Here is a 21,522-nt window from a genome sequence, read left to right on the forward strand (position 1 = left end):
CGTGACAACATGAGCCCAAAATAGGTATAACGGTGACGTTCTAGAAAAAGATGACAACCAGGCATGAGTGAGTCACCCACGGAAAAACATATAAAACAAAAACACTGAGGGAAGGAAACATTTAAAAGCCAACTACCTAAGGGCATTTTTATTTGCTGAGCAAAGTTGACAATTGGTGGTATGACTCAACTTAGCTGTCAATATTTATTCACAGAAAATCATTTCTGGCACAGTAAATATCAGTTGGATGAGTAAGTTCTAAACATAGTCCCCTAAATTAAAAATGGCAAATTTCAGAAAACATGGTTTGGAAGGGCAGGAAGATGGAATAAGTGGCTGGTTCACCCAAATGTGTCCTCTGCTCATGAATAAAGAAGGAGGAGAACCGGGGTGATTATGAAGGGCAGCAGAAGGAAAAGGAAAGAGGTTCTTGTACCACACTCCAGCCTCAGGTGACGTGCAGAAACATCCCAGAGATCACTCAGTGAAGTACAGTGTTAAAAAGCATTTAGTTTATGCACATTCCAAATGAAAGCTAACATAAATACTGGGAACCATCCTCTCAAAGACCAGCAGCCACAAAGGAAACGAGAGGGGCCCTTGCGTGGAACCTGTTGACGAGAGAGGTGGCATTGCTAGTGACTGAGTGAGTGATTTGTCCCCGTGCTCAGCAGCATGGCCAAAGGGCAGGTGACAGACACAAATATAATTTCCCAAGGGAAGAGGAACGCGATCGGGTGGGAGACCAGGACACGGGGTCATGAAATTTAGAGTAACCAAACTTAAGGGCATGAACGATCCATCCCAAATGTCAAGAGAAGTGAAACAAAAAAAAATGGAAGGACATGATGTATTCTAAAGCCACGGCAGGAAAAGCGTGGGTGTGGAGGGCCGTGCCCACCTGGCTGTTCCCCTGCCTCCTTCCTCCCCACCCCGCCCCACACCTGCATCTCTCATCCCTCTTCGCGGTCACCCTCACGCTTACACACGCTGTATCTTCTCGCTCTCCTTTCTTTACGTCTTTCTCCTCCACCTGGAGTGCAGGCACCATGAGGGCGAGGGTTTTTGTCGGTTTGGGTCACTTCTGCTTCCCCAGCACCTAGGATGGGGGCGGGCACACCCTGCACACTCAATGTCAAGTACAGGGTGAATGAGGGGGGCGTGGGCCTGGGGCCTCTGGGAAAGAAAGCCCACCTGCGGCCAGCTCCCCCCCTGTGGTGGTCACAGGTGTCAGCCATCAGGCCGACATGAGGGACGCCAACTTCAGGCTGGAACTGACACGGGGGAAGCAGAGTGGACACGGAAAGAAGCCAGGACCCCGAAGATTCAAACCCCAAAGCCCTGCCTGTCTCCAGACCTCCCAGCTATGGAGGCCAATGACTGCCCTATGTCTGAAGCCATTCTGAGTTGGGGGTTTTTTTATTTCCAACTGAAAACATTTCCACTGATAATCTAAGTTTTAAAATTTCAAAAGATGGTTTTAGAAGAACTCATGTTGTGAGAAGCGTGTTTATGAAGAGACAAGAATTAGATGCAATGTACAGCACAGGGAATATAGCCAATATTTTATAACTTTTATGGAGTATAATCTATAAAAATATTGAATCACTATGTTGTATACCTGATACTAATGTAATATTGTAAGTCACCTATATTTCAATTTTAAAAAAAGAATTAGAAAAAGATAAGAGAAATTAAAGCATTACTTTGTATTAGATAAAAATCCACAAGACTGCCATTGTTCAAATATTCTTATAAAATCTAGCCCAGGGGTCTATTTATGCAATACAGAAGGGCCTTAAGAGCTCAACAGAAACTTGATTTAGATTCTTTCCAATACCAGAGTCTCTGGAGGGTTGCAGCCTTAAAGACAACAAAGGCCGACAGCGAAGGCAGACAACGAAGGCAAACAATGCCTTTCCAGGCGGACATTTGATTTTCCTCCCAGGTGCAGAGCGGGGTTTGGCAGCGCGCGGCCCTCCGAGCCCGCTAGCGGTGCCTGCCTCCCGGGTGGGACCCGCCACAGCCCGCCTGCAACCGGCTCTGCTTAATTTACGCCACGGACCCGGCACCCGGCGGAAGGCTGCACGTGGGAACTGGCCACCCGCCTCCAGTGCAGGTGGGGGAAGAGAAAAGGCCTCGGGCCTTGCGCCCCGACCTTGGGTACCGTGGGCTTGTGCCTTAGACCCGAGGTTGTCACTTTCAGCACCAAGTCTGTCAGGCAGACGGCAGTCCAGCCGCCCACCAGTGCAGCCACCACCAGCAGCATCCTGGCCTCGGCGGAGGCAGCGGAGGGAAGGCGAGCCCCAGCCAGCCCACTGCAGCGGCACCTATAGCCCCAGTGTTTGGTGTTCTGGATTTCTGACCTCCATAACTCTTTTTTATCTTAGTCATGAAGATACCTGTACTGTCTACTAAAAATCACATTGATTGGCAGAGCTTCAAGATGGCAGAAGAGTAAGACGGGGAGATCACCTTCCTCCCCACAAATACATCAGAAATACATCTACACGTGGAACAACTCCTACAGAACACCTACTGAACGCTGGCAGAAGACCTCAGACCTCCCAAAAGGCAAGAAACTCCCCACGTACCTGGGTAGGGCAAAAGAAAAAAGAAAAAACAGAGACAAAAGAATAGGGACGGGACCTGCACCAGTGGGAGGGAGCTGTGAAGGAGGAAAGGTTTCCACACACTAGGAAGCCCCTTCACTGGCAGAGACAGAGGGTGGGCAGGGGGAAGCTTCGGAGCCACAGAGGAGAGCACAGCAACAGGGGTGCGGAGGGCAAAGCGGAGAGATTCCCGCACAGAGGCTCGGCGCCGAGCAGCACTCACCAGCCCGAGAGGCTTGTCTGCTCACCCGCCGGGGCGGGCGGGGCTGGGAGCTGACACTCGGGCTTTGGAGGTCGGATCGCCGGGAGAGGACTGGGGTTGGCGGCGTGAACACAGCCTGAAGGGGTTAGCGCACCACAGCTAGCCAGGAGGGAGTCCGGGAAAAGGTCTGGAGCTGCTGAAGAGGCAAGAGACTTTTTCTTACCTCTTTGTTTCCTGGTGCGCAAGGAGAGGGGATCCCGAGTGCCGCTTAAAGGAGCTCCAGAGACAGATGCGAGCCGCGGCTATCAGCGAGGACCCCAGAGACGGGCATGAGACGCTAAGGCTGCTGCTGCCGCCACCAAGAAACCTGTGTGCGAGCACAGGTCACTCTCCACACCGCCCCTCCCGGGAGCGCGTGCAGCCCGCCACTGCCAGGGTCCCATGATCCAGCCACAACTTCCCCGGGAGAACGCACAGCGCGCCTCACGCTGGTGCAACGTCACGCCGGCCTCTGACGCCGCAGGCTCGCCCCGCCTCCTCCGTACCCCTCCCTCCCCCGCGGCCTGAGTGAGCCAGAGCCCCCGAAGCAGCTGCGCCTTTAACCCCCTCCTGTCTGAGCAAAGAAGAGACGCCCTCAGGCGACCTACACGCAGAGGCGGGTCCAAATCCAAAGCTGAACCCCGGGAGCTGTGCAAACAAAGAAGAGAAAGGGAAATTTCTCCCAGCGGCCTCAGGAGCAGCGGATTAAATCTCCACAATCAACTGGATGTACCTGCATCTGTGGAATACCTGAATAGACAATGAATCATCCCAAATTGAGGTGGTGGACTTTGGGAGCAACGATATATATATATATTTTTCCCTTTTTCTCTTTTTGTGAGTGTGTATGCGTATGCTTCTGTGTGTGATTTTGTCTGTATAGCTTTGCTTTTACCATTTGTCCTAGGGTTCTGTCTGTCTGTTTTTTTGTTTTTGTTTTTTCTAGTATAGTTTTTAACACTTGTTATCACTGGTGGATTTGTTTTTGGTTTGGTTGCTCTCTTCTTTCTTTTTTTAAATTTTTTATTACTTAAAAAATTTTTTTAATAATTATTTTTTATTTTGGTAACTTTATTTTATTTTATCTTCTTCTTTCTTTCTTTCTTTTTTTTCTCCCTTTTATTCTGAGCCATGTGGATGACAGGCTCTTGGTGCTCCAGCCAGGTGTCAGGGCTGTGCCTCTGAGGTGGGAGAGCCAAGTTCAGGACACTGGTCCACAAGAGATCTCCCAGCTCCATGTAATATCAAACGGCAAAAATCTCCCAGAGATCTCCACCTCAACGTCAAGACCCAGGTCCACTCAACGACCAGCAAGCTACAGTGCAGGACATCCTATGCCAAACAACTAGCAAGACAGGAACACAACCCCATCCATTAGCAGAGAGGCTGCCTAAAATCATAATAAGGCCACAGACACCCCAAAACACACCACCAGACGTGGACCTGCCCACCAGAAAGACAAGATCCAGCCTCATCCACCAAAACACAAGCACCAGTCCCCTCCACCAGGAAGCCTACACAACCCACTGAACTAATAACCTTAGCCACTGGGGACAGACACTAAAAACAACGGGAACTACGAACCGGCAGCCTGTGAAAAGGAGACCCCAAACACAGTAAGTTAAGCAAAATGAGAAGACAGAGAAACACACAGCAGATGAAGGAGCAAGGCAAAAACCCACCAGACCTGACAAATGAAGAGGAAATAGGCAGTCTACCTGAAAAAGAATTCAGAATAATGATAGTAAAGATGATCCAAAATCTTGGAAATAGAATGGAGAAAATACAAGAAACGTTTAACAAGGACCTAGAAGAACTAAAGAGCAAACAAACAGTGATGAACAACACAATAAATGCAATTAAAAATTCTCTAGAAGGGATCAATAGCAGAATAACTGAGGCAGAAGAACGGATAAGTGACCTGGAAGATAAAATAGTGGAAATCACTACTGCAGAGCAGAATAAAGAAAAAAGAATGAAAAGAATTGAGGACAGTCTCAGAGACCTCTGGGACAACATTAAATGCACCAACATTCGAATTATAGGGGTCCCAGAAGAAGAAGAGAAAAAGAAAGGGACTGAGACAATATTTGAAGAGATTATAGTTGAAAACTTCCTTAATATGGGAAAGGAAATAGTTAATCAAGTCCAGGAAGCACAGAGAGTCCCATACAGGATAAATCCAAGGAGAAACATGCAAGGACACATATTAATCAAACTATCAAAAATTAAATACAAAGAAAAAAAATTAAAAGCAGCAAGGGAAAAACAACAAATAACACACAAGGGAATCCCCATAAGGTTAACAGCTGATCTTTCAGCAGAAACTCTGCAAGCCAGAAGGGAGTGGCAGGACATATTTAGAGAGATGAAGGAGAAAAACCTACAACCAAGATTATGCTACCCAGCGAGGATCTCATTCAGATTTGATGGAGAAATTAAACCTTTACAGAGAAGCAAAAGCTAAGAGAATTCAGCACCACCAAACCAGCTTTACAACAAATGCTAAAGGAACTTCTTTAGGCAGGAAACACAAGAGAAGGAAAAGACCTACAATAACAAACCCAAAACAATTAAGAAAATGGTAATAGGAACATACATATTGATAATTACCTTAAATGTAAATGGATTAAATGCTCCAACCAAAAGACATAGACTGGCTGAATGGATACAAAAATAAGACCCGTATATATGCTGTCTAAAAGACACCCACCTCAGACCTAGGGACACATACAGACTGAAAGTGAGAGGATGGAAAAAGATATTCCATGCAAATGGAAATCAAAAAAAAGCTGAAGTAGCAATTCTCATATCAGACAAAATAGACTTTAAAACAAAGACTATTACAAGAGACAAAGAAGGACACTACATAATGATCAAGGGATCAATCCAAGAAGAAGATGTAACAATGGTAAATATTTATGCACCCAACATAGGAGCAGCTCAATACATAAGGCAAATACTAACAGCCAAAAAAGGGGAAATCGACAGTAACACAATCATAGTAGGGGACTTTAACACCCCACTTTCACCAATGGACAGATCATCCAAAATGAAAATAAATAAGGAAACACAAGCTTTAAATGATACATTAAACAAGATGGACTTAACTGATATTTATAGGACATTCCATCCAAAAACAACAGAATACACATTCTTCTCAAGTGCTCATGGAACATTCTCCAAGATAGATCATATCTTGGGTCACAAATCAAGCCTTGGTAAATTTAGGAAAATTGAAATCGTATCAAGTATCTTTTCCAACCACAACGCTATGAGACTAGATATCAATTACAGGAAAATATCTGTAAAAAATACAAACACATGGAGGCTAAACAATACACTACTTAATAACCAAGAGATCACTGAAAAAAATCAAAGAGGAAATTAAAAAATACCTAGCAACAAATGACAATGAAAACATGATGACCCAAAACCTATGGGATGCAGCAAAAGCAGTTCTAAGAGGGAAGTTTATAGTACTACAATCCTACCTTAAGAAACAAGAAACATCTCAAATAAACAACCTAACCTTACACCTAAAGCAATTAGAGAAAGAAGAACAAAAAAAACCCCAAAGTTAGCAGAAGAAAAGAAATCATAAAGATCAGATCAGAAATAAATGAAAAAGAAATGAAGGAAATGATAGCAAAGATCAATGAAACTGAAAGCTGGTTCTTTGAGAAGATAAACAAAATTGATAAACCATTAGCCAGACTCACCAAGAAAAAAAGGGAGAAGACTCAAATCAATAGAATTAGTAATGATAAAGGAGAAGTAACAACTGACACTGCAGAAATACAAAGGATCATGAGAGATTACTACAAGCAACTATATGCCAATAAAATGGACAACCTGGAAGAAATGGACAAATTCTTAGAAATGCACAACCTTCCGAGACTGAACCAGGAAGAAAAAGAAAATATGAACAGACCAATCACAAGCACTGAAGTTGAAACTGGGATTAAAAATCTTCCAACAAACAAAAGCCCAGGACCAGATGGCTTCACAGGAGAATTCTATCAAACATTTAGAGAAGAGCTAACACCTATCCTTCTCAAACTCTTCCAAAACATAGCAGAGGGAGGAACACTCCCAAACTCATTCTACAAGGCCACCATCACCCTGATAGCAAAAGCAGAAAAAGATGTCACAAAGAAAGAAAACTACAGGCCAATATCACTGATGAACGTAGATGCAAAAATCCTCAACAAAATACTAGCAAACAGAATCCAACAGCACATTAAAAGGATCATACACCATGATCAAGTGGGGTTTATCCCAGGAATGCAAGCATTCTTCAATATACGCAAATCAATCAATGCAATACACCATATTAACAAACTGAAGGAGAAAAACCATATGATCATCTCAATAGATGCACAGAAAGCTTTCAACAAAATTCAACACCCATTTATGATAAAAACCCTCCAGAAAGTAGGCATACAGGGAACTTTCCTCAACATAATAAAGGCCATATATGACAAACCCACAGCCAACATCGTCCTCAATGGTGAAAAAGTGAAACCATTTCCACTAAGATCAGGAACAAGACAAGGTTGCCCACTCTCACCACTATTATTCAACATAGTTTTGAAAGTTTTAGCCACAGCAATCAAAGAAAAAGAAATAAAAGGAATCCAAATCGGAAAAGAAGAAGTAAAGCTGTCACTGTTTGCAGATGACATGATACTATACATAGAGAATCCTAAAGATGCTACCAGAAAACTACTAGAGCTAATCAATGAATTTGGTAAAGTAGCAGGATACAAAATTAATGCACAGAAATCTCTTGCATTCCTATACACTAATGATGAAAAATATGAAAGTGAAATTAAGAAAACACTCCCATTTACCATTGCAACAAAAAGAATAAAATATCTAGGAATAAACCTACCTAAGGAGACAAAAGACCTGTATGCAGAACACTATAAGACACTGATGAAAGAAATTAAAGATGATACAAACAGATGGAGAGATATACCATGTTCTTGGATTGGAAGAATCAACATTGTGAAAATGACTATACTACCCAAAGCAATCTACAGATTCAATGCAATCCCTATCAAACTACCACTGGCATCTTTCACAGAACTAGAACAAAAAATTTCACAATTGTATGGAAACACAAAAGACCCCGAACAGCCAAAGCAATCTTGAGAAAGAAAAACGGAGCTGGAGGAATCAGGCTCCCTGACTTCAGACTATACTACAAAGCTACAGTAATCAAGACAGTATGGTAGTGGCACAAAAACAGAAATATAGATCAACGGAACAGGATAGAAAGCCCAGAGATAAACCCACGCACATATGGTCACCTTATCGTTGATAAAGGAGGCAAGAATATACAATGGAGAAAAGACAGCCTCTTCAATAAGTGGTGCTGGGAAAACTGGACAGCTACATGTAAAAGAATGAAATTAGAACATTTCCTAACACCATACACAAAAATAAACTCAAAATGGATTAAAGACCTAAATGTAAGGCCAGACACTATCAAACTCTTAGAGGAAAACATAGGCAGAACACTCTATGACATAAATCACAGCAAGATCCTTTTTGACCCACCTCCTAGAGAAACAGAAATAAAAACAAAAATAAACAAATGGGACCTAATGAAACTTAAAAGCTTTTGCACAGCAAAGGAAACCATAAACAAGACCAAAAAACAACCCTCAGAATGGGAGAAAATATTTGCAAACGAAGCAACTGACAAAGGATTAATCTCCAAAATTTACAAGCAGCTCATGCAGCTCAACATCAAAAAACAAACAACCCAATCCAAAAATGGGCAGAAGACCTAAATAGACATTTCTCCAAAGAAGATATACAGATTGCCAACAAACACATGATAGAATGCTTAACATCATTAATCATTAGAGAAATGCAAATCAAAACTACATTGAGATATCATCTCACACCAGTCAGAATGGCCATCATCAAAAAATCTACAAACAATAAATGCTGGACAGAGTGTGGAGAAAAGGGAACCCTCTTGCACTGTTAGTGGGAATGTAAATTGATACAGCCACTATGGAGAACAGTATGGAGGTTCTTTAAAAATCTAAAAATAGAACTACCATAAGACCCAGCAATCCCACTACTGGGCATACACCCTGAGAAAACCATAATTCAAAAAGAGTCATGTACCAAAATGTTCATTGCAGGTCTATTCACAATAGCCAGGACATGGAAGCAACCTAAGTGTCCATCAACAGATGAATGGATAAAGAAGATGTGGCACATATATACAATGGAATATTACTCAGCCATAAAAAGAAACGAAATTGAGTTACTTGTAGTGAGGTGGATGGACCTAGAGTCTGTCATACAGAGTGAAGTAAGTCAGAAAGAGAAAAACAAATACCGTATGCTAACACATATATATGGAATCTAAAAAAAAAAAAAAAATGGTCGTGAAGAACCTAGGGGCAAGACTGGAATAAAGGCACAGACCTACTAGAGAATGGACTTGAGGATATGGGGAGGGGGAAGGGTAAGCTGGGACAAAGTGAGAGAGTGGAATGGACATATATACACTACCAAATGTAAAGTAGAGAGCTAGTGGGAAGCAGCCGCATAGCACAGGGAGATCAGCTCAGTGCTTTGTGACCACCTAGAGGGGTGGGATAGGGAGGGTGGGAGGGAGGGAGACGCAAGAGGGAAGAGATATGGGGACATATGTATATGTATAACTGATTCACTTTGTTATAAAGCAGAAACTAACACATCATTGTAAAGCAATTATACTCCAATAAAGATGTTTAAAAAAAAAAAAAAAGACCTCAACAGAACCAAAAAGTACCAGAAACTAAAGGTTTAAAGTACATGTGGCGGGACTTCCCTGGTGGCGCAGTAGTTAAGAATCCACCTGCCAATGCAGGGGACACGGGTTCGACCCCTGCCCAGGAAGATCCCACATGCCGCGGAGCAACTAAGCCCGTGCGCCACAACTACTGAGCCTGCACTGTAGAGCCCGCAAACCACAATTACTGAAGCTAGCGGGCTCTAGGGCCCACGTGCCCCAACTACTGAGCCCGAGTGCTGCAACTACTGAAGCCCGTGCGCCTAAAGCCCGTGCTCCACAACTAGAGAAGCCCCCGCTCTCTGCAACTACAGAAAGCCTGCATGCAGCAACGAAGACCCAAAGCAACCAAAAAATAAAAATTAAAAAAATAAAGTACATGTGGCTTACATGGTTACAGAAAATCCGTATTTGGAGGAGAGTGAGAATCACCATTCTTCTCTACCGAAAGATTTATTCATAAAAAGCAGAAGCACCTTCAACGCTTCTCAAGCTTTAATGGGTATAGAAATCAAGTGGGGCCCTTGTTCACAACACAGACTCCCAGGCAAACCGACTCAGAAGGCCGGGGGCAGGGTTCCGATCCTGCATTTCAGCAAGTTCTGGGTGGGTACTCATCCATGGACCGCACTTGGAGTAGAAGCAGCAGCTCTGAAACACAGAACTCTCCCTGCACGAGGGTGAGGCCAGGTGCAGGAAGGTACAAGATGCATGTCCGTGATGGCCTTGCGGGGCTGCCAGCCACGCCAGATGGTCGTCCTTGACATCACGGACCAACAGACCCTTGTGAGGCCTCGCTGACTAAAACCCGAGTGTGAGCCCCGCAGGCCAGGGGTCCCAGAGCCTCACCACACGGTGCCTGGCCTACAAAGGTTGCCGTGTTGCTCCTGGAGCTCCCGTACCTCTGGCTTTCAGTGCCCGGGGGGAGGGGGGAGAGGGGGGAGGGGGACATGACATCTGGGGACTTTCAGAGACAGGGCAGGCGGGGAAGGCCCGTGAAGGCAGGGCCCCTGGGGTACATCTGGTGCCAGGGACCCACCTGAGGGCACGGCTGGTCTTCTTCGAGGTGGTTCTACACTCACATCTCTCAGCTTCATTTTGTGACATATGAACGTCCTCCAAATCCACTGCTTAACACCAATATATTTTTTTAAAAAAATACTAGTACCTCTGGGATGTAAGGTGTGAGTTTGTCCTTCCTCCATGTTTCTGTGGGAAGGTCTTCAGGTCAGCTGGCCTCCTCCCTCTCCTGCGGCCAAGCTCAGTTGCCTGAAGGGGCCCTGTGGTTTGGGCTTTCAAAGTGCAGAGGGAAGAAGCCGGTTCCGACATCGTGTTCCCTTTACAAGCTGAGCGATCCTACAGGCAAAACTACCATTCCTAACATTTGTAAAGCTCTTTGTGTTTAGAATTTAAAGAATTAAAAATCTAAGCTTGCTCTAGAGAACAGTGACCCGCTGCCATGGCCACAAGAGAGACAGGAACAAGAGTAAAAGTGCAAAGTCTGGACTACAAGACTGGACACGCTGAGAACCGGGTGTGCAGTTGTCAGTGGGCTGGCGACAAAACTCAGAGCAACAAAGGAAAGCTCCCAATGAGGGCTCAGATGGGAATGGTGACAAGGATCATGATTTTCTAAAGGTAAGGAAACTACTTCGGTTTGTGAGTCTTTAATTTTTCAGAAAAGCACCCAGGTGTACATGATTTGCTCCAACTTTATACGTGAGTGATTAAAACAAAACAAAACAAAACAAAAACGAAGCTGACACTGCAAATGGTTAGAAAGAAAAACTAGGGCCATGCTGCAACCCGGACTAATTTCCAGACAAGTGCTGAAAGTCTCATTGTTTTAAAAACTTAAACTTAATTGTTAACAAAAGCAATACATGTACATAGTAAATAAGAGAGAGAGTGTACAAGAAAAGAATATGACTGTGAATTAAGTAATTAAGCCACTAAGAACAAGGCCACTACCTCAAGCAGACCCATGGCCCTATCCTGATCCCCTGTCATCCGGTTGCTCTCATCAGTGTGTATTTATTCATAAAGAGAAGCCCAAGTCGTAAGAAAATGTCACCAATACACTCTACGTAAGAATGCAGAGAGCGTAAAGAACATTCTAATGAAAGTTTTACCTGAGTCATAATAAAATTTAAAATCTCAGTGATAAAAAATTAACTACACTTTCTATTATGGAAGTAATGCATGCCCATAATTTTTTAAAACTCAAACATAAATGAACAACCCAATCTTAAAAAAGGGCAGAAGATATGAACAGACACCTCGCCAAAGTAGATATACAGATGGCAAATAGCAAATGCAAAGATGCTCAACACCGTAAGTCAGTATGGAAACGCAAATTAAAACAAGATACCACTACCCACCTATGAGAATGGCGAAAATTCAAAACACTGACAAATGCTGGCGAGGATGTGAGGAAACAGGAACTCTCCTTCGTTGTTGGCGGGAATGCAGAATGGTGGAGGACTTTGGAAGACAGTGAGGCAGTTTCTTACAAAACCCAATATTCTTACCATACAATCTAAAGTTGTGCTCTTTGGTATATACCCAAATGAGCTGAAAACCGACGTCCATACAAAAACCTGCACATAGATTCATAATTGCTGAAATTCATAATTGCCAAAACTTGGAAGCAACCAAGCTGTCCTTCAGTAGGTGACTGGATAAATACACTGTGGTCCATCCAGACAATGGAATATTATTCTGGGCTAAAAAGAAATAAGCTATCAAGCCACGAAGAGACACGGAGGAACATTAAAATATTCATTACTAACTGAAAGAGGCCAATCTGTAAAGGCCACGTACTGTAGGATTCCAACTCTGACATTCTAGAAAAGGCAAAACTATGGGGACAGGAGAAAGACCAGTGGTTGCCAGAGGCTGTGGGGAAGGAGAGAGGGATGAATAGGGGGAGCAGAGGGGATTTTTAGAAACTACTCTGTATGATAGTGTGGTGGTTGCTACGTCATTGCACATTTGTCCCAACCCAGAGAGTGTACAACAGAAGAGTGAGCCCTCATGTAAACCGTGGACTCCGGTTGATAATGGTGAGTCCCTCTAGGTTCCGTGATGGTACAAATGGTGTAGCTCTGGTGTGGGATGTTAACTGTGGGAGAGTTTGGGGTGGGGGGACTGGGGAAGGGGTCTGTAGGAACCCTCTGCACTTTTTCTGCTCAGTTGTGCTGTGAGCCTAAAACTGCTCTAAAAAATAAAGTTTATTAATGAAAAAAATCAAACGGAACCGACAGACATAAAGCAAAGAGTACGTCGCCATCTACACCGCCACGTCCCCGTCCTGCTCCCCAGAAGCACAAAAGGTTAATAAAGTCCCGTGGACCCTTCTAGAACATCTTTACATATGCAAGATAAAAACGGGATACGATGGTCCCCCAGTTTCCCTCTCACCTTCTCCCTTTTAATAACTGAATCAACTGAGTTTTCGCCGGGCGCACACCTGACCCGCCAGCAACTTGTCCCCCCGGCCTCCTCCGCGGCTCGGCAGGGCTGTGCAACCAACTTCCCGAGCACAGACTATGACCAGAAGTGATGTAACTTCTGTAAGAGGACAGTCTTCCCCTCCCTTTCTCTTAGCACCCTTCCCCGTGGCTAAAATGTGACTACGGTGCCCTGAGCCGGCTTACAGCACCAAGAGGAAAAGAGCTCACTCTGACGGCGGTCTAACACTTGTGTGCCCCATGGGCCCCTCTGACAGTCTGGGGGTGCTCGGGACCCCTTCTCAGACTAATGCTTTTCAACGTGTAAAATCAAAGACAACAAATTATATCAAGTAGAGCTATCAAAATGTTTTTAAAAATGTGTGTTTTGGTAATATCTGTGTCTCCTCATTAATGCATCAAGTAACAAGTTTTGGTTGAGAATAAAGTTACTGAAACTTCAAAGTACGATGAGCATCTATATTTTGAGACATCTGCAACAACCGTAAGGTGATATGAGAATATCCGTGACTCCTATGGGCTACAAAGTCACGGCTTCGCTGACACTTCTGAGGTTTGTTGCCTCCATTCACAGTGGAAGGACACGTCAAACTTCAATCAGAGGTTAGTAACAGAAAGATGTAATTTTTCTTCCCCTCCAAATTCGCAGACCCCTGACTCTCCACACGGACAGTAGGTAAGACCCTTGCTCTATGAGATGGAGGAGCAATGAGAGAAGGAACTGGGTCCCTGGACAGCTTCGTGGGGAAAAGCCACGACTCTCCTTAGACCACCTGCTCCTGTCTGGACCACTGTGTGGTAGAGGCGGAACTGTCCTCTGGCTCAAGCCACAGTGCTTTAGGGTCTCTCTGCTACAACAGCTTTATGCTGAAAACACAGCATAGGAAGCAATACGTGAGGCAGTTATGAGTTGGCTCTGGAAGTCAGCTGCCTTCATTCCAGTTCCAGCTCTGCCACTTTCTGCTGTGTGCATTTTGGACTAGTTACTTAACCTCTCTGTGTCTCAGTTTCCTTACCTGTAAGATGGGGATAATAATAATGGTATCTAGCTAATAAGGTCACTGTGCGTAAAGACACATGGAAAGTGATTAAGAAAGTCCTTGAAACACTACAAACCTTCCATAAATGTAAGCTGTCATTACTATTATTACTATTATCATCTGACCCTTGCTTTTCTCACCATCCCAGATATCATTCCATACAGTATGATATAGATCTGTTTTTATTTTTTCAAAATCTGCGTAATAATGTACTGAATGAATATGCCAAAATTCATTTAACCATTCCCCAATTATAAAGTGATCATTTAGAAGGTTTCTCCAAGTTTCACTTATAATTTCTCAATTATAGAGAAAGCTCTCTGAAACTACTCTACCAATCCCTTTGTCACAAGATTTTGTAGCAGCTTTACTGAGGCATAATTTACATACAGTTAAATATACCCATTTTAAATGCGCAGTTTGATGAGCTCCATAATATTTTGTAAGAATGAGACTATGTGAATAAGACAGCTTGAAAAAGTTAAATTATAGAAAATGGACGGTATTGACATTGTTCCTGTAACAGATCTACTGTTCACTTTCTATTGATCGAGTTGGTCCTATCCCAAGATGGAAGTGTGGGGAGCAGCTCCATTGCCCATTTCTCCAGAAAAGCCTCCAGATTTGTATAGGTGATGCACCCCTCCCCCACCCAGCCCTGAGCTTTGGGACCTGACCCAAGGGATGCCAACCAGCAGCCTCTGACCCGGTGATGCGTTCAAAGTCAGCCGGCAGAGGGCCAATCTGAGCCACTGAGATGCAGTAAGACTTCTGTGTTGGGGCTTCTGAACAGAAACATCCCCACCACTCTTCACCTGGTGGACTTAAGTGATAAAGGGTCTGGAGCTACCTCACTCATCCTGCAACCACTGTGTCTGAGAAGGGGTCAACTCAGAAGAGACAGATCCAACAGGGCTAATAAACCACGTATGAAACCAGAATTGCCCTCGGCGTCTTCCCTTGGTTCTGTGTAGTAATAAATTCTCCAGTTACTTAAGCCTATTTGATGGGTTTCAACCACTTGCTATATCCAAGGTTGGTGTAGGAAAATTCCAAAATTTAGGCCATGTGAGAAAGGAAATTAAAAATCACCCATGACACTCCTCCTACCACCCCGAGGCAACCACGGGCCATCTTTAGCGCCGCTGGCAGGGTTCCCCAGGAGGCAGCCTCACACAGAGATCCGCATGCTGGGGGTGATGAGGGTGGCTCCTGGGACCCTCCACACCTATGGGGAGGGGCAGGGCAGGACGGGGCAAAGGGGAAGATGGACTGCAAGCCATGGGGTCACAACAAATGCCCAGCTGACACCTCCGGGCGTCCTGGCCCCGGGAAGACCCTTCAGAGGTGTCCCTACCCCCTGCTCCACACACACAGACTAGTTGCTGGATGCAGGCTGCCCTCGGGAAGGCGGACCTTGGGCAAAGCCCTCTCTTCTGTCCAGGGCAGTCTCCTCGGCGGGGGACCCAGCTTCGAGCTGGTGGCGCCCACACATCCCGCAGGTGCGAAATTAGTACTGAACGAGGGGGCCTGGGCGGCGTGAACTACATCTGCACGTGTCCTTTTAGTCTACTTTGTTCATGCATTTTTTTCCTTCTTTAGAAATTTTGGTCATATTTAAATGCTGTTTTATTTATTGATAGGTTTTCTACCCTAACATTACATTCTGAGCATTTTCTAATCATTAGATATTCTTAAAATGAACTGTAAGCATAGTTATAGATTACTTCCTATAGGTACCATAAAGTATTTAAACATTCTCTCACTATTGGATGTTTAGAGTATTTCCAATGTTCTTTAATCCTCAGATGTAAATTTTTGTTTGCATCTCTGCAACAAGTTTCCTAGGATATGTTTCTATCTAGGAGTGGAAGTAAAGAGTGAAAGAATATAAACTACCTTAATGTTCCAGCCAAATTGCCCTTTGAAATTTTATGTCTATTTACATTCTGACAAGAGTTACATTTTTCTCATTAGAATTGAATGTTTCTATATTCTAATTTTAGCCAATTGACCAAAAATGATGTCTCATTCTTTCTTTTGTTTCTTTTCTCTTATTAGCAATAAGTTTGAAGATTTTTTAATACCCATTGATTTTTTGTTCTTTTCATATGCAAACAGTCTGGCCATTTGTGGGGGGGTAGTTTTTCTATTTTGGTGTTAAATAGTCTTCTTATTGATTTATTAAAGCTCTTTATATATAAAATATACCAACCTTGTGTCTGTTATATTTGTTAAAAATATCCTTCCATTAGTCACCTGCATTTTAATTAAATTAGAGTGGTTCTGAAGTTTCATATAGTAAAAAAAAAAAAATCTTAATTTTTTTCTTCCATGTTCTAAAAAGACCTTCCCCATCCTGAGGCACAATAAAGTTCAATCTTCACTCATACTCCTTGTCTAGAACTCAGTGTTCTTCCTCAGGAAAGCTTCCTCTGACTGGGCTGAATCTCCCAGTGATACGTCTCCATAGTCCCACAGACCCACTGCTGGTACACCCATCACAGCTGCAGTTTTACTTTTACAGGAGTGTTTATAAGCTTTGAAAGGATGTGGGACATACCAGTAGGCTGTTCACTGCTGTATTCTCAGAATCTGGCCCAGAACCTAGCACTGTAGGTAACAGTTTCTAATTTTTAACTATTGCAATATCTACATTTAACTCTTCAATCACTTGGGAATCTATTTTACTGTAGAATATGAAGAACATTTCTGTCTTTATTTTGTCCCACCATTTACAAAATAATCCTTCCTTTTCTCACTGTAACACAAATGCCATCATATACATCAGTCTATAATACCTTTACACACAGACATGCGTTCAATTCTTATTCTATTGGGGTCTGCGGTGGGACTCTTTCTTGTGCTCCCTTGTTCCACCCATAGAAATGTCAACATGGCTATTGTTTTGGCTATTTTGGAGTTAGATTATGCTCTAATATCTGACTGGACCAGCAACTTTCACTATGACTCTTCCTCTAAATGGACTGGTTAAAATCACTTGATCAAGTCCTCCGCCAATAAGACAATTTTAAAAATAAATCATTAAATTAAAATGTCACGGAGCTCCTGTTCCATTCTCTTTTTTTAACTTCATGGACTATCTTTTGGCTAAAGGCACGTCTGCTTACTTGAGCAATCCTGCCCGATGGAAGACATAGAGGTCCTGGTCCAGGGTGCAGTTGTTGAAGGGGACGATCTTCACGAAGTTCTGTATGAGGACAAACTCAGGGGTGAGATGTGGCAGAGAAATGATGCAGAAGTTCTTGTCCTGGCGTGATTGGAGACCAGATAAAAATCATTTATCACTAAACAAATTCCTGCCGTAAAACACTAAATAGGAGTAAAATGTGTAAAGGAGATGATATTCAAGTTAAAGATTCCTATCATTTGGAAAGTAATCAGAAAATTCAGGGGATAAGCAATTGCAAGAATATGGAGAAAATATCTGTGTTTGACTGAAACCCGAATAAAGGAATATTGTGAATCATAGGACCCAGTCAGCACAGCTCTTTTCCAGAAGTAGAGTTTTAAACTAAGGACGTTTGCGTTTGCAAATTCACTTGTATCCAGGAGCGACGAGGCTGCACAGTATCATGGCAAAGGCCCTGGGTTTACCAAGTGATGCTGCACCAGCCACCAGCCGTGGTCCCCACCTCTGGGAGATGAGAGCGTGGTGCTCCAGGCCTTTTCTGCTCTAAAGTCCTGTGATTACACATCAATGGATGTCTGTGTATTTTATCAGGGCACGGTCCCACCTGGGTGATGAGATCTAAGGGTGGGTTAACCTGGGCAGTGGGATCTGCGTGTCCTGACCTGTATCTGCGCTGTCCAATATGCTGGCCAGGAGCTGAGTCTGGCCACCGAGCATTTGGAATGTGGCTAGTGAGACCGGGGAACCGAATTTTTAATTTTATTTCATTTTGATTAAATTTACATCTCAAGACTGATACTTGGGAACCCTCCTACGTTGTTGGTGGGAATGTGAATTGGTGCAGCCACTATGGATAACAGTATGGAGGTTCCTCAAAATACTAAACATAGAGCTACCATATGATCCAGCAATCCCACTCCTGGACATATACCCAGACAAAACTCTAATTCAAAAATACACATGCACCTCAATGTTCACTGCACTACTATTCACAATAGCCAAGACATAGAATCAATCGAAATGTCCATTGACAGATGAATGGATAAAGGAGACGTGGTATATATACACAGTGGAATACTACTCAGCCATAAAAAAGAATGAAATAATGCCATTTGCAGCTACATGGATGGACCTAGATATTATTATACTAAGCGAAGTAAGTCAAAAAGAGAAAGACAAATACCAAGTGATATCACTTATATGTGGAATCTAAAACGTGACACAAATGAACCTATGTACGAAACAGAAACAGACTCAGACATGGAGAACAGGCTTATGGTTGCCACGGGGAAGGGGGTGTGGGGGAAGGTTGGACAGGGAGTTTGGGGTTAGTAGATGCAAACTATTACATATGGAATGGATAAACAACAAGGTCCTACTGTATAGCACAGGGAACTATATTCAATATCCTATAATAAACCATAATGGAAAAGAAAAGATAATAAAATAAAAACTGATACTCAGTTCAGTTATTGGAAAAGCTTTATGTATGTTTAGAACAATTTGGGTATGTGAATCTACTCATTCAACTGTAAATTTTATGAACTCTAAAAGCAGAGCGAGGATTTCTGATGACAATTTAGTGCTTGTATTGAGATGTGCCCTAAATGTAAAATACACGTTGGATTTTAAAAACTGAGAAAATGAATGTACAAGATCTCATTAATACTTTTGCATACTGATTACATATTAAAATCATTAAATTTTGGACATATTGCATTAAGTAAAATATATTATTAAAATCGATTTCACCTGTGTCTTTTTACTTTTTTTTTATAATGTGGCTGCTGGAACATTTAGAGTTTGTTGTCTATGGGACAGTGCTGCCGTGGACTGTCTGTGCTCCTCACGTCCACCGTGACCCTCTCTGCCAGGTGCCCGCAGAAGCAGCCTGCTCTTCCCAGAGCTAATTTGTCCCTTTGGGATCTCACCTCCTCCTGAACCCTGTGAAGGCCTTGCCTGGGCGAATCCAAAACCCTGGGGACACGTGTGCAACCCAAAGGAGTGAATCACTCTTTGACCTGATCTTCCTTCTTTCTAGCAAAATAACACAGCTCCTTCTGGGGAACTTGCGAGTCACATTGTCGAAATATTCAAGCTGAAAATAAGGACTAAGTGCCAAGCCCTGGGGGGCTTCCTCTGGGAGAAATGTGTAATTCCTACCATATGATCCAGCAATCCCACTCCTGGACATATACCCAGACAAAACTCTAATTCAAAAAGACACATGCACCTCAATGTTCATTGTAGCACTATTCACAATAGCCAAGACATAGAAACAACTAAAATGTCCATTGACAGATGAATGGATAAAGGAGATGTGGTATATATACACAATGGAATACTACTCAGCCATAAAAGAGAATGAACGTAGTGAGTTGCTTCAACATGGATGGGAGTGATTAAGGATGAAGTAACAAAGGTATTTTGTTTCTGTCGCCCCATATCCTGAAATAATTAATTAAAAGTAAACATGTCTTTTACTATCTTAAAGCCAGCATTGCTTTTGTAATAATACTGAAGATCTGTCTCTGCATGGACTCCAAAATAGGAATGAACTGAACTTACTGAATTTACTTTGGGGCATCTCGGAGGGAAGCCGGCTTTGCAAACCCTCCCTCAGGGCCATCTACAGTGTTTTATGAGCTTCGAAATGCCTTAAAATTAATTCAAAAAAATTACGATGGAGAACATCATTGCCAAGTCTTCATCATCTTAACAAAATGAGGAAATACAATCTATGATTACATAGCTTTCAGGCAACAGACTTAAACCTATTTTGGTTTTTAGCCTTGGTATAAAGAACATCAAGGAAAAATAAAACAATAATAATTTGCCCGTAATTAGCTAACTGAAGAAGTGCGGTTGTCGACTTGACTAAACTGATAGACCAGCCATGGAAAAAGTCTTAAAAATCCTATTAAGGAACCTAAATTGTCTTCCTGCCCCACTTTCTTCCCTCCAACAAAGTGATGAGAGGTTGGTCACAATCTCTATCCCTTGACGGCCATGAAACAAAAGTGGAGGAGGTGGCCTGGACACCCTGAGGTGGAGAACCTTGTTTGCACTTGGGTGCCTGCCTGGGGCCATCCACCAACCAACCGTAGAGGGTCAAGTCAATCCCATGTGTCAGGCGACACCAACCAGAAGATCAACTGCAAGTTCCCACTTTCCTACCCTCAGAAAAGCAATCTAATGGTGTCAGCATTCTTTGAGCCAAAGCAAACTATAAAGTAATACAACAGTCTAACTCACTTTAGAGTAATTCCTGACATTTTCATATACTACCAGCATTCTATTCATGATTTGATTCTAATAAGACACTGATGAAGCAATCTCTAAATTAAATTATGCATTGAAAGAAAACTATTACAACAGCATGACTGAAAAATTATTGAAAATGTCAATCTTTTCTACTTTTAAGAGTTCAGGACATGTCATTCAACCTTTTTTTTCAGAACAGAGAAGTGGTTCCAACCTTAACATTCATAGCAGATTAAATGTTTGGACAATGAATATGGCATCCAACTTTTTAATAATTTTTCTAGCTTATAAACCCAATTATATTACTCAAAATTCAACATGTACTTACAGGAAAAAGACTGAAAACAAAATTCATAAAGTCCAGTGACCTGTAAACAAGACAGTAAAAACTGTCACTGACTTGCAAGCAAATGCAGCATCAGTGCACATTTAAAGAGACCTATGGCTCTCCCCACTTAGGCAGTGATTAGCCAACCAGTAACCAGAATTTGTGTCTAACTGAACAGTAATCAGCTGCAGAAGACATAAGCTTCAAATGTCAGTAATGAAGTATTTTTCTAGAACCAAAAGTACTATTATAGCAATTAAAAATCTCTACACATTCAAAAAGCAAGATAGTCATTCTGTGGACATGATCCCTCCCTTCCTTTTAGGAGGCGCTGGGGGGGAGACATGGGCATATTATAAGCTACTCTGATCTTTTTCTCTTTTATATGCAAAAGATTTTCTGACCAGCTGCAGGTGTGTATTTATAGGCGAACCATAATGGGTCATCAAATGTCTGTTGAAAATTCAAAAAGCACAATCTTATCCGAATGCACAGGGGAAAATAAACATACACGACAGATCTAGAAGGGTTTACAGGCTTTTTAGATGTCTGCAATATAATTAGAATAAAAAGATTTCCCTTTTCAACCTTTCAATTGAATTTCA

General features: G+C 42.7%; 1 protein-coding gene across 7 annotated transcripts in view; it reads right to left on the bottom strand.

Annotated features, from left to right (window-relative positions):
- The window catches only part of CFAP61 (cilia and flagella associated protein 61), a 256,494-nt gene that overhangs the window by 160,792 nt on the left and 74,180 nt on the right, over positions 1–21,522 (bottom strand). For 6 of the 7 annotated variants that reach the window (XM_059898315.1, XM_059898314.1, XM_059898318.1 and 3 more), the window contains exons 12-13: positions 20,918–20,957; positions 17,303–17,442 (exon numbers count right to left, since the gene is read on the bottom strand). In XM_059898315.1, the coding sequence (XP_059754298.1) occupies positions 17,303–17,442; positions 20,918–20,957 (180 nt within the window). The remainder of the gene's footprint in view (positions 1–17,302; positions 17,443–20,917; positions 20,958–21,522) is intronic. The other variant, XM_059898316.1, reaches the window with a different exon arrangement.

The sequence above is a fragment of the Balaenoptera ricei genome, chromosome 15 (assembly GCF_028023285.1).
Source record: "Balaenoptera ricei isolate mBalRic1 chromosome 15, mBalRic1.hap2, whole genome shotgun sequence".
Taxonomy (NCBI): Eukaryota; Metazoa; Chordata; class Mammalia; order Artiodactyla; family Balaenopteridae; genus Balaenoptera; species Balaenoptera ricei.